The sequence below is a fragment of the Nipponia nippon genome, unplaced genomic scaffold, assembly GCF_047370975.1.
Source record: "Nipponia nippon isolate SJK-2023a ecotype South Korea unplaced genomic scaffold, ASM4737097v1 scaffold_5, whole genome shotgun sequence".
NCBI lineage: Eukaryota > Metazoa > Chordata > Aves > Pelecaniformes > Threskiornithidae > Nipponia > Nipponia nippon.
In genome coordinates, this window is record NW_028262369.1 from 14,965,178 (window position 1) to 14,978,144 (window position 12,967).

Sequence of the window (12,967 nt, forward strand, 5' to 3'; positions counted from 1 at the left end):
GATCAGACCTCGCTGTGACAGCTCGGGTTAAAGCCCGTCCTGGTGGTGCCCCTCAAAGCAGAGCCGCCCTTACGTTGACCGCAGCCCGGGAGGGGAGTCCTCGCTGGCAGAAAGGGACGATGACATTCCGGTTCTGGTCTAGATGTTAGTTAGAGACGTGTTCTACTGGGAAAATATTTTTCCACCCATTTCTACGTGTGCCCCATCCCACCCCATGTGAACAGGCCCATTTCTCTCTCCCCCTCCACACGTGGCTCCTGCCCTGCTCCGTCCCAGGCATCAGCCCCCTGCCTCCCGCCACCCCGCTCCATCCGCCTCCCTGTGCTCCAAGGACTTTGTCTGTCAGCCCTGTCCCCACCGTATCAGTTCTTCCCTCTTGGAGCTGACAGCAAGGGCACCTCTCCTGGTACCACACATCTTGCACGCCTCCCTGAAGATATCCTCTGTCTCAAAAATGTCTTTGCTAGCGACTCCGAGAGCTCCCGCCTCAGCTCTGGGGGTGAATCTCCTCCAGCCTTTGGCGAGCGAGTCTGGGAAGCGCTGGTGTCCCTGGCGCAGGCTGACAGCGGGACTCCCTGGGGCACGGGTTAGAGCATCTCCTGCTCCAGCAGCCCTACACCCTGAAATAAGACGGCTGACGGGGGTGACAGTTCTGGGGCTGGCCGCCTGACACAGTGACTAGGTTGGACAGCAGCCTGAGGGTAATTGTTTTCTCCACTGGGGTAATCAGATTGTGCAAGACCTCGATCAGAGGCAGCAGGAAAAGCTTTGTGCCTTCAGGCTGCATCTGCTGATGGAGCTCCCGAACCTCGAGCCAAATTCCACACCAGAAACACCACAGAGAAACAGCAAAGCAGCAGACCTAGAAGTCGCCACACCACCAGACTGCTACTGCACCTTGCATCTCAGCAGCAGCCTGTACACTCGTGTTCATTTACACACACTCAGGACAAGGACAGAGCAGTTATGATAATTTACATTTTAATCAGCCAAATATACAAGTTCTGTTGGTGGTGGTTTTTAAACTTGATAAAGTTTTTTCCCCATCTGGGTCTGATACAATTAATGTTGTTTGTTTTTTTTCCTTTAAACAAAGGATGATGTGGTTAAAAACTGGCACTATCCCTAATAAGGAGAAGAAAAAAAAAAAATGAAGAGGAGGGAAAAGGGGAGACTGGCTGCAAGAAAAGAGGGATGAAACCAGGAAGGGACAGCACGCCAGATGTCCATGAAGTCATGCTCCCAGATTATACTGCAACACCCTGCAGCAGAATTTTACGGGCCATTTGCCCAAAGGGATTCCTCAGATACATTATCCTTTGGGCCTTCGCTAGCAAGTCAAAGTTCCCCACCCCATGCCCCACCCCACAATGACCCCACAATCTATTTTCTTGCAATCTAATATTTGAAGCATCTCCCCTCCCGCACAGCTCCCTCCCGCCCAGTCCCCTGTCTATGAGTTCTTAATCCTAAAAACAGCAAAAACATTCAGGTTTCCAAACTGTTACAGAGAATTGCTGTTCAGCACAGTTCTGCAGCGAAGACGGCAGCTGCCCCTAACCCCAAATGGAAATCTGTGCCAGGATGAAGACAAACACATCATCAGTGTCTCTTGGAGGTGAAGGTGACTTCGATGCCGCAGTACACCCTACGTGGCATCGATGGTATGCAACACGACAGAGTTCCTGGCAGGCACCAGGCACAGTTCCCTGGCGTTTCCTCCTCTTGCATGTCCTGTGCTTACTTGTTAAGGGATAGTGACTGCAGTCTTTTACCTGCCATGGCTGCTTCATCTTTTGCTGGGGGAGGAAAAGAACAGAGATTTCATCATTTCACAGAGCACATCAGGGACTGGCGGTGGTTTGACAGCCCCAGCGACCAAAATCCTGCTAGCCATGTACAACGAGACAACAGGAAAAAATCTGACCCTCCCTGCCAATCCCTGGCAGATCCCCTCCAGAGTTCAGAGGAGCAGCTCCCCTTGCATGTTCCCTCCTGTCCTCGGCCTCTCTTCAGGCGTCCACAAATCACCTAATGCTGATGCACAAATTTCTCCGTGGAAGCCACTAAGAACACATGTTCATCAGACTTCTGGTTCACACCTATCAGAGCTGAAGAGAAAGTCCTGGCAGGGGAGGAGTGCTGCACATTCCCGGGGCAGTTTGGATCCCCAGCATGCAAAGCAGATAAATCACACCCAGCACAAGGAACTCGCTAAACTCCCAAACTGGAGGAAGCATTGCTTGGGAGGCTGACGACAATATGGATATCAAGGGCAATTCCCTTCTCTCTTTCCCTGTTCAGATGTTTTAGAGCTTAATAAAGCAAGAGCTTTATAAGAATGAAACAGGTGAACCTGGTTTTGATGAAGGAAGTTGTAGTGACACTCAGCAACACCACACAGTCTCAGGAGACGAGGGATTACCATGTGCGATATGAGAAATCATGCCCCTTGGCAGTACACCCATTGCAAAGAAAAGTAACAGGATATGATTAATTACTCTCTAACCTTTTCTTTCTTCTTCTTTCTTTCTGGCAGCTTCTTCCCTTTGCTTCCGAATGATGGCTAGTCGGGCGAGATCTGCCTTCGCTTGTTCTGTTTTGCCAGCTAGGTGCATTTTCATGTATCTTTCTTTTGCCTTTTGTTTCTCTATTTCCTCTCTGTGTGAGTGAAACACACCAGTCATCCGAGTATCCAAGCAAGCACGCAGGTACAGGCAGAGAGGGGGAGCTTTCTGACTGGGAGGGATGGCGAGGACATTGCCCACACAGACTGGGGGGCCCTGTCGCCAGTTTTCCATCACAGGTTATATCTATCGCAGGGTTTGAACAGGGGTGATGAGAGAGATTATTTCTACTTTCGTTCAGCTAAATAAGGACACTGACACACAATGAGGTTAAACGAATTAGCCTCAGACTGCACAGCACCATGATGTTTTTCCCCAGCTTTACCCTCAAAGGTGTCCTTCTGCTGAAGCAATCTAGCCCAAATAAGCAAGCTTAAATCTTTCACTCTGACACTCTCCATTGCTAAATGAAACTAGAAGATTAAACTTTGGTTCTCACCTTACTCATCTGCTCAGACAAAAATTTCACCACGACCCCTGGAATCTGGGAAACCGCTACCTGTCACTAGGGCACCTTCTGTAGCAAGATTAAAGCGGATGCCAAGGTGACCCCTGGTTAATGGATTTCAGTTAGGTCTGATTTTTGGCATAAAACTTCAGGAAAGGAATGGTCTACATCTGCTTCACAGCAACAGACTTCACTCTCTTAGTGCACCTGGCCAAGCTGCCTGGCTCCAGGATGGCCACAGCTACTCCCAGAGGACAGACAACTTCTGTGAAGTTTGTAAGGAAAGACATTTTGAACTATAGTGACTCCTGCCTGACGGTTTGCTGCTGTTCAGTGTCTGCTTTAGGAAGTAACACACTTAAAGGGCTTCCCTGAAACTCCAACGCATACACAGCAGGGAGACATTTCCCTGTGTTAAGCTGCCGCCACCAGCAAGGATGTAATTCCAGGAATGCACTAGCTCCTGCCAAGGCAGCAGGAAAGACTCACCGCTCTCGTCGCGAGAGTTCCTTAGGTCCATCCAGGTCCAGCTGAGTTACTTTTTTGGTTGTCTGAATTACACGATTGGGATTCTCTATGTCTATCAACCCTTCCACTCCTTTGCGCTTTTGCTGAGGTTCAAGAACAAGAGGAAGGTTAAGAAGCTCTCTCATACCCAACATCGTGTTGTATCAGAGCTCATCAAATACACTGCAACACACCCCAAAAGCAGAATTCAAGATGTTTTCACTACCAGACAGCAAAACCATTTATGAACCAAGATTTATACTACCAGGCATCTTCAGCCTTTTTTGAAATATTCTTGCCTTTCTATTTCCCTTATAACAATACACAAGTTTTCATTCTGAGGACAAAATGCAATAAAGTGAGGGGTTTTTTGGCTTCTAAAAGTAGTCCTTCCATAAAAAATTTACTATAGGTAGCTCTCAAAGAGAACTTGGAGTTAAGACCGCGCATCTCCTGTCCCAAGAATCTGGGTGGTACAAATGCATTAAGTGCCCTGAGAATTATAGTACCTGATAATCCTCGTCATCTTCATCACTCTCATCTGAATCTAAAGACTTCTTCTCTTTTTTGGGGTCCCCTGTTGCTCCTTCGCCTCCTTCTTCTTGCTCCTCTTCTTCCTACAAAATCACAGGAAATAAGAGAAAATGTATGTCAATAACAATCCCAAATCCAACAGTGACTCTTAAATGAGATCATTTTGGAGGGATAAGAGACAGCTCTGAGAGCACTGGTGTTCCCGACGTGGCCCTTATGACACCAAAGGTGCCTGGCTGCTACAAAACAAGAGGAGCTCATTCTCAACACATAAGTGTGCATCACCTGCCCTGGCAGATCACCTCTAAACAACTCTGCTGTTCTCTCTGTGTAACAGGCCAGGAAAACTGTTGTAAAAGACAGAACTGGCACTTTACTTCCCCCAAATGAAAGATCTCCAGGAGACATTTTGGCCTGGGTTTCCAGTGCACAATATCTCAGGGAATGGAAACTACACAGATGTAGTGTAGAGCTGGATCCCATCCTAGATCTAGATTAAAAAAAAAAACAACAAACAACAAACCTAGAGAAAAGCAAATTGACAACCATCAACCAGAACATCATTATTCAGGAAATGACAGCCTTTTTAGCACAGAGGAATGAATTTGCAAATTGTTAGAAGATAAGATTAGAAGAACCAACATGGGTGTGAATAACTTGCTTTACCATTGCGAAGTATCCCTCATCAGAGCAACTGGAAAAATGGATGAGCTATGGGCAGTAAGAGGAGTAATTTTGTTAATTGGGTTTTTTTTTAAGCTTTCCCTAATGAAATAGCATCAGATGTAACCATCACTATGTGAAATCCTCAAAGAGCAGTTCTCTGGTTTGTTTTGAAACAAGACAGACATTTCAAGTGGGGCCCTGCTTGCTCTGTTCCATTTCCAGTTGGTATTTTTATTAACAACTTGGAAGTAGAGAACACTTATAAAGTTTGTGAATGACATCGCACTGGTAGGAGTTGGAATCATTTTGGAAAACAGGATCAGACCCATAAACGGTTTCAGAATTTGGAAAGATGGCATGAAACCAAGAAGGTGGAATCAGAAAACAAACCAAGAGGAGTTATACTTCCGAAGAAGAAATCCAACACAAAGTCAGAACATGTGGCTAAGCAGCAAACCACACAATCATCTTGAGTTACAGCTGGTCAAAACATTAAAAACGAGTCAACAATATGGCTCATAACTGCTTGAAAGACTAATCTTCTTCTGGGAGGTATTCATCAGTATTTCCTATATGGGGTATAATTATCCTACTGTAGTCAGTGCTGTGAGGCTTCAGCTGGAAGAGTGTATTCGGGCTTAGGCAGCACTTTCAGAAAGTCACAGAAGAATAGCAGTGAGAGCGCCATCGTAGCTGTGATAATTTGTGAATACAAGAGAGCAAGTACTGCAAAAAGTAGCCGTGCCTTTTATAATACCAGTCAGGTAGTTGTGGAAGCAAGGGGAGCTGTTACAATCCTATTTTGGGGCATAGAAACACACCCAAAAAAGGACTCGGATCAGGAAACTCTGTTTTCTCTCCCTACCAGTCAGAGGCAAACAAGAAAATCATGTGCACAGGAAGAAGTCAAAGGAATTTGTCTTTTTAATCTAGAAGAGAAAGAGGGCAAATATAATTATTTCAATATACAATAAGATGCTGAGATGTGAGCTTGCTTCCTCCACAGCCAAGCTGCAGAGCATGGATAAAAAAATTAACTGACACTGGAGACTAGAATGATGAAATATAGGGGGGAAAGATGTGTAGAGCTGCTGTGTAATTGTCTTCCCTATCCTTTAACCTTCAAATTGTGAACTGGATGGTCTACCTGGCCTCACTTCTGTGAGGAACCAGACTGGATCACACCTTGCAGTCTCCCCAGCCAGAGATAGTCAGAATTCATATTGTGATCACTGACAGAATGACCTGCAACACTTGACTAAGCTGCCATTTCTCATGAACTGCAAGTTAAGCATGCTGTACAAGCCAGAACTTATGACAGTAAGCATGTAACATAGGCAAACACATACCCTTGCCTTTTGCTTTTCTGCTTGGAGCTGGGCATCAATCTCTTCAGGACTTGTGTACTGTCTTGCTCGGCCTTTGTGGCCTCCTTTTCTACCTGTACAAAAAAATGAAATTAATAAATGGTTTAGTGATAAGCTTCTAGAAAGGTCTACTCCTCCTGCAGCACTCTCTCTGGATTTTCAGTGCAGATAGGACAAACCAAAATAGCTCCTCTAACAGAATCTAAACAACAACAAAAAAAGGACACGCTGAACTTGTCAGTCTCAGAGAAACACTCCAAGAATTTTCGCTAAGTTACACAGAGAATTGGGATTATTGAAAGATACTCGGAGAATCAGTTCTTTCTTTCCCCTTGGATTGGTTTTGGAGACACCAGAACTGAGAGCAGCCTATCAGCTGTACAGCATTTTCCAAAGGAAGCACAGGTCTGTCCTACAGAAAGGGAGCCAGGAAAGTACTGCCCAAAGGGGGTACCCCTGTCCCTCAAACACTGCAGAGCCGTGACGCCATTTATCAGGCAACGACCTTCCAAGTGCCCCCTCAGCTCTCGGTGACGCCACCCTTCCTTGCCCACCCATGCTTACGCTTGTGGCCTCTCTGATTCACTTCCCGGGCTGGCAAGGGGTGCTCAGTCCCACAGCCGCTCTCTGCGTTTCCTGCACAGGAGGAATTCACAGCATGTTCCTGCGGCAGCCGCGGTTACAACCAACTCTCCAACAAGCTTCCCTCCTTAACCCCTCCCCTACACTAAGGCTGTGCCAAGAGAAAATAGGAAGCTAATTGGACAAAAGCTTTGGGAATTATAATGAGAGCTGAAGAACTACTCAAAGGAGCCTCCATGTTTTACCGCTTTATAAGGAAAAATAAAAACAACCTCTAGGACACAGGAAGTCAGCTTAGCTGGCTGGACTGCCTCGCTAAGATCTGCTCTCAAGTTCAAAATTCTGTTGATTAATGAATTGCTGAAGCCATTAATGCTTCCTGCAAGTGACTGCTCTGTTTACGTTCCTACAGCTCAAAGAACTGCTGGAAAGAAAGCTGAATAGAGTCGACTAGTCTCTAGCCTTGAGCTCAAGGTAGAACCGGTGTGTGAGATTGGCAAAAAGCAAACAGCTCAGGCAAGGGAGCTCTCTGCTACTGCAGGAGTCTCCAAAGTCCGACAGAAGGAGCAGGAAATCCTTGCATGCTCTCTCACCCTCCCCACTTCACCTGCCAAGGACAATGGAAACCTTACGGTGACGGGGAGGGTTGAGGGGATCATCCGTCCTTCCTTGGGACTGCGCAGGACGCATGGGAGAGATCTGTCACTACTGTACCGCTGTGCCATGGCCACGCCTGGCTGCGCTGTTGGACTCGGAGGGACGGGGAGCACCAGTGCAAGCAGCTTCTTTGGGCTGCGAGCTTTAGAAATTCAACATTCTCTGACCAGTCCTCCTGGCTCAGCAGAGACAAACTCACACGTTTTAGCTCAGTAAAAGCTGAGCTGTGGAATAAATTGTCTCAAAAATCCCACTGTGAAGCCTTAGAGAGACTCCCAAGATGTTTTTCTCACATGAAGCAGAAGCGCAGAGACCAGATTCTTCTCTCTGAACTCAGCTGTGGGAGCCTGTGGGCTCTCAAACCACAAGCGCAACCAAAATCTTTGCTGCACCCAAAGACGTGTGTTTTCTGTTTGTCTGTTCCCAACCATCCCACGTGGCAATACTGACACCCTCTGGGAAGGAGATCTGCCACAGAGGGCTCTAGCCCAAGAAACATTACCTCACTGCCCAGCAAACGACATCGCTCTAGATGGAACAGTAATATCCCTGACACACTATGTAACACCAAGAAAACCTAAATAAACCAAAACAATCCTGTGCTACAAGCTTAACCGATGCCAGGCAGCCTTCTTGTCCAGCTGGGCTCAGAATTTTACACTGGGCTCAGAACTGAAGAACACAAAAGCCTTATTGCTGCAAATAAAAAGCAGTAATAAGGGGGATGAAAGCAACTCAAGAGAAATTATCTTATGTTAAATGCCTAAAAAGAAGCAAACTGAAGAGTGCATCAATCCCATTTATACTCGAGCCTGCACACAGAGAAGTAAGGCCCCTTTGAGCGGGAGCAGCAGTGCCACCCGCTCAGCAGCTGGAGGGACTGTGGGGAGCTCAGCATGGGGCAGGGACGGGGCTCTGCTCTTCACAGGGAGATCAAACCACGCGTCAGACAAGTGGCGTGCGGGTCCTACATCTGCCACCGGCCTACCGCATCATGCTGCGCAACTCACGTCAGCTCTGTGCCTCAGTTTCCCCATCTGTAAAACAGGGATAATGATTCTTATCCTCCTCTGTGAAGCACTTTTAAAATATAATCACCCAAAGATTTCACCTGCAGTAAAGACCACTGCTGCCTAAGGCAGGCACATGTTCAAATACATTTGTCTTCAGCTTTAAACAGAAAAATTAAGGAATTCTAATCAAGGAGAAACGAAGAATATTGAAGGAATCACTTATTCTTTTTGAATCAAGGTATTCAAAAAAAGAACAAAATCATCAGAAATAATCCTGTAACACAATTTATCAATATCTGGTTAAAATCCCCATTTTATATTAAACAGTGAGTGCAAAAGTAAATTCCATAATGTAACTCCGACTGACTTGGGGGGGGGGGGGGGCAAAGATGCCTCTTTTCCCAAGAAGCAAAAGGTTTGTAACAAACATTTAAAACTGTACAACAAAATACAGAGCAGGAAATCCTGAGTTATGGGGCATTTAAGTATGGCAACCAGGGTTATAACCCACCATGGTTCTTTGCCTTCACAAAAAATATGTGAAAGCTTCAGCCCTATCTACTAACATTGTGCAAATGGACACAAAATAAAGTGCTTAAAAAAAAAATCTAAATAGGAAACCAGATTTGGTACTAAAGCTTGAGAAATGCTGAGCAAACTACAGAGAAAATGAATGACGAGGGCTGGTTTACATTAATGTATATGACTGGGGTTTCACCGACGCTCGCACAAGAGCCAATTATGCAGATGGTGCATCTGGAGAAGGTTCTGGGTGGATCCAGCTCAGCCCTGACAGCCTGTCAGTCCCTCATTACCTCTCCTTAATCACACAAGCAAGTCGGTACCCGCTCCGTAATGCCCAGATGCGGAGCTGCCAGAACCACATGAAAGGAGCCGCGTTTGGAGCCCCTGAACCAAAGACCCCCTCTGCATCCCCCCCACGCTGCCCCTCAGGGCTGGACCCTCTGCCCGGCTGCTCAGATTCCCTGTACCCAGCCCCGAAGGCCTCCACCATTGAACCACCGGGACGCGAAGGCCGTCAGCCACCACACACCGCCTGCGTGCCCCCCAGGACACCCTCGGGACCCCGCTGTAGCTGTAAACTCCCCTTCCCGGGTGTCCGTGTGCCCCAGGCCCTGCCCCGGGGGAACCGGCTGCAGTTTCCAGCCCAGCGGGGAGCACATGGGGCTCAGCCCGCTCCCGGTCCCACGGGGGAGGCCTGGAATCCCCCAGGGGCTGCTGCGATCCCATGGCAGCTGTTGGCGGGGCACGGAATGGGAAACCCAGCTCTGTGAGAAACGTGGAGGATCTGCCCCGTCTTTGCGGGGCGAGGCTCCCCCCAAAGCCCTGCACGAGCGGGCCGGGGGAGGAAACCGAGACCCCCCCGAGGCCACCCACAGCCGGGGGGGGGGGGGTGCTGCGGCAAGGGGACCTCCCTCCAAGACCCTCGCGGCCAAGCAGGGGGAAAGGAAAACACACCCCCCCCCCAAGCTCCCCAAGGCCGGGGAGAGCGGGGACGGAGCCCCCCCTCAGACCCGAGGGCGGGGAGCCCTGCCCCCCCCCCCAGCCTCCACAGCCGCGGCCTCCCCCTCCTCTCCTCCCGGGGCCTGAGGGGCCTACACCCCCTCACCCCCCCCCACCCCCTCCCACCCCCAACGCTCCTCGCAGGGGCGAATCCCCCCGGCCCGGCCCCCACCTCCTTTCGGCATCGCGGCGGCGATGGCGGCTGCGGCAGCTGCAGCGAGGCCCCCCCCCCGGCCCCGAGCAGGCGACCCGGAAGCGGAAGCTGCCCCACCCCCGCGCGCGGCGCGCGCCCCTCGGTGCCCGCCCAGTCACCACGGCCCGCCAGGCCCCCGCCGCGGGGGCTGCCCCTGCGCCGCCGCTCCCGCCGCCCGCGCCGCCCCTCCGGAACCCCCCCCCCGCAGCGGAGAGCGGGGCCGCTTCTCCTGCCGGCGGGCAGCGCTCTCCGCCTTGCCCCGGCCGAGGCGGGGGCGCGCACGGCGGGGAGGGGTTTCCTTCAGGCAGCGCAGTGGGCACCCCAAGGGGGCGGGGCCAGGGGGCGGCCCGGGTGCGAGAGGCCCCGCGGGTGAGCGCGAGGCGGAAGCGGCGCCCCTCGGCGGGTGAGCGGGGCCGGGGCCGGGGTCTCCCCGCTCCGCCGCCAGCACGGACCGAGCCCCGGCGGGTCCCGGGGGCCGCGCTGGGGTTGGCGGGGCCGGGCGGCCTCGCCCGGGTTTGTAGCTGAAGCTGGCGGAAGTTGTTGCTTGGGGGTAGCCCGGAGTGGGGGAGGGGCGGCTGTCGTCTCACTTCGCTGAGGAGAAAAACTGATCGATTGTGGCGGGCGGACGCAGCGCGCGCCCCCGGGGCTGCGTCGGGCGAGATATTACCTCTTTCACGAGCTCCATAAAGCTCATTTTTATCGTCGAAGTGGAAAATGGCAAAGGGGCACAGAAATCTTAAAAGAAACCTCTCTAACAACTGTTTTCCTTTCGTTTTTTCCAGTGCTTCTCAGGATTTTGAAGCACCCGCACATTTGAGTGCAGGCAAACCTTTGTCCTCCCTCGTATTTTGCCTTCCTCGTTTCTGAGGCGATGCCCAAAGTGAAGAGGAGCAGGAAGCCTCCCCCAGACGGCTGGGAGCTGATTGAGCCAACGCTGGATGAGCTGGATCAGAAGATGAGAGAAGGTAAGCAGCGGAGCTGGGTGTTCTCAGGGATCTGTCCCTGAAACAAGCTCATCCTTAACTGCTTCAGGAAGCACAGCTTCCCCTGCAAGTATAGATTGAACTTTTTTTATATCTCTGCCTCGCAGTGATACTGCAGACTGAGGCTGGGCCAGTACTGGTCGCTTTTCTCTGGGCGTACCCAGGTTACAAGGCACAGAGGTTTGGTGTACAGCTTAGGGCGCCCCATGGCCAAGCCCCGTGGAGCTGGCAGTTCTTGTCCGTGCCGTTGCTCTGGTCTGACGAGCCAGGGCAGCCATGAAGTCACCTGCCATCCCAGTGCGGGTCACGTCATCCCCACTGTCTTTCTATTTTCATTTCCTAAAGGAGCTGTTCCAGGTCAAGTCCATTTTGTCTGAACCTTCTCCCATTAAACTCGGTCTTATCTCTGTAATGTATTAAAGTTATGAACATTCTTGGAACAGTTTATTGCGAAGTGACTAAGGAAATAGGTTGGCCATCTGAAAGTCAGCTGAAACCTGGTGTTTGTGTTCCCTCCCAGCGGAGACTGAGCCTCACGAAGGGAAGAGGAAAGTGGAATCCCTTTGGCCTATCTTCAGAATTCATCACCAGAAAACACGTTACATCTTTGATCTGTTCTATAAGAGAAAAGCTATCAGCAGAGGTGAGGAGCGCAAATGCTTTACCCTGGGCAGGGGAAAACAGTACACAGTAAGATGTCCACTTGCGGATGTGCCTGAACTGGGGCCTTGGTGGGAAGGATCAGGTTTCTGGGGAGGGAAGATGGAGGGAAGGCCGGCGGCGGCCTGGCTTTAACTGCTAGTTACTACGGCTAGTAATTCCTGATAGTGAGTCTTCTAACACTTCTCCAGAGTGACTTGTGATGGTGTCTCCTCCTCTACAGAGCTCTACGAGTACTGCATCAAGGAAGGATATGCTGACAAAAACCTGATTGCAAAATGGAAGAAACAGGGTTACGAGAACCTCTGCTGCCTGCGGTGTATCCAGACGCGGGACACCAACTTCGGAACCAACTGCATCTGCAGGGTCCCCAAAAGCAAGCTGGAAGTGGTAAGGGTTTTCAGCTTGTTCCTCTACTTGTCCGGACCCGTGCAGTACCTGGTCTAACTCCTCCCCAGTCAGGGAGAGCAGAGGAGGTAGTGCTGTTCTTTTGGGTAATTTCCTCTAGTTCTTAACATTTTCTCTCTATGCTGGTGGAGTTGGTACCTGGTTGGTTCTAAAGTTACTGTCAGCTTTGGCATGCAGTCATTTAAAGTCATTCATTAAAGCATGGGAAACAACAGAAAACTAGACAGTAGAAACCCTTCCCACACAGACCCATTCTCTGCCTGCTGGTCTGTCTGCTCACCGTAGCTTGGCTGAAATACCCTCCTCCTGTTTCTTTTCCAGGGAAGAATCATTGAATGCACTCACTGCGGATGCAGAGGCTGTTCTGGGTGAAGCCTTTAGCTTTCAGACTACAAAAGACTACTTTTTGAACTCTGAGGGATTATCATCCTACACAACGGACTATTAGTGCAATTATAGCCACCTTCTGTGTGATTGGGTATTTCTGTACAGCGATTAAGACAGCAGCATATTCATCTGGATCATATATACAATGGTGGTTGTTTTGGAGTAGGTTTTTGTGTAGCCATTTATTTTAAAATAAAGTCTGCCTTATTGAGAGTGGTGCAATCTTCTGGCAAACCATTTCTATGCCCCTTTTCTCCTGTTGGATGTGTTTTGGTTGGTTTGTTTTAAGGTTGCTCTATTTACTGTGAGGTATTCTAAACCTGGGTTGTTTTTAACCAGCTCTTATCCTTCTTTCTCAACTAACTGAATTTAAAAGGCTGTGTGGGAAGGAAATAATAGAGTCCTCAAAAC

The 12,967-nt window shown here is 49.8% G+C and overlaps 2 protein-coding genes across 5 annotated transcripts; one reads left to right on the forward strand and one right to left on the reverse strand.

Annotated features, from left to right (window-relative positions):
- Positions 1 to 964: 964 nt before the first annotated feature.
- On the reverse strand, positions 965 to 10,229 carry PDAP1 (PDGFA associated protein 1). The gene is made up of 6 exons (XM_087733736.1): positions 10,098 to 10,229; positions 6,132 to 6,223; positions 4,092 to 4,199; positions 3,565 to 3,686; positions 2,510 to 2,661; positions 965 to 1,799 (listed from the first exon to the last, which is right to left on the reverse strand). The coding sequence occupies exons 1-6, from the start codon at positions 10,108 to 10,110 to the stop codon at positions 1,741 to 1,743; spliced, it is 546 nt and encodes a 181-aa protein (XP_087589862.1). The 5' UTR covers positions 10,111 to 10,229; the 3' UTR covers positions 965 to 1,740.
- A 154-nt stretch (positions 10,230 to 10,383) lies between these two features.
- Positions 10,384 to 12,769, forward strand: BUD31 (BUD31 spliceosome associated protein). 4 transcript variants are annotated; one of them, XM_087733737.1, is made up of 5 exons: positions 10,384 to 10,521; positions 10,901 to 11,083; positions 11,622 to 11,744; positions 11,985 to 12,151; positions 12,491 to 12,769. In XM_087733737.1, the coding sequence occupies exons 2-5, from the start codon at positions 10,990 to 10,992 to the stop codon at positions 12,539 to 12,541; spliced, it is 435 nt and encodes a 144-aa protein (XP_087589863.1). In that variant the 5' UTR covers positions 10,384 to 10,521; positions 10,901 to 10,989; the 3' UTR covers positions 12,542 to 12,769. The 4 variants fall into 4 exon arrangements, with proteins under 4 accessions (XP_087589863.1, XP_087589866.1, XP_087589864.1 ...); XM_087733740.1 differs by having other exon boundaries at positions 10,469 to 10,487; XM_087733738.1 differs by having other exon boundaries at positions 10,482 to 10,631.
- The last annotated feature ends 198 nt before the right edge of the window (positions 12,770 to 12,967 follow it).

Excerpts from the sequence above, each read along its gene's own strand:
- PDAP1 (XM_087733736.1), bottom strand. Across the intron at positions 4,200-6,131 it reads CAGAAAAGCAAAAGGCAAGG|GAAGAAGAGGAGCAAGAAGA; the intron begins GTATGTGTTTGC and ends GTGATTTTGTAG. Across the intron at positions 2,662-3,564 it reads GAACTCTCGCGACGAGAGCG|AGAGGAAATAGAGAAACAAA; the intron begins GTGAGTCTTTCC and ends TCACTCACACAG.
- BUD31 (XM_087733737.1), top strand. The coding sequence starts at position 10,990 with ATGCCCAAAGTGAAGAGGAGCAGGAAGCCTCCCCCAGACGGCTGGGAG. Across the intron at positions 11,084-11,621 it reads GGATCAGAAGATGAGAGAAG|CGGAGACTGAGCCTCACGAA; the intron begins GTAAGCAGCGGA and ends GTTCCCTCCCAG. Across the intron at positions 11,745-11,984 it reads GAGAAAAGCTATCAGCAGAG|AGCTCTACGAGTACTGCATC; the intron begins GTGAGGAGCGCA and ends CCTCCTCTACAG.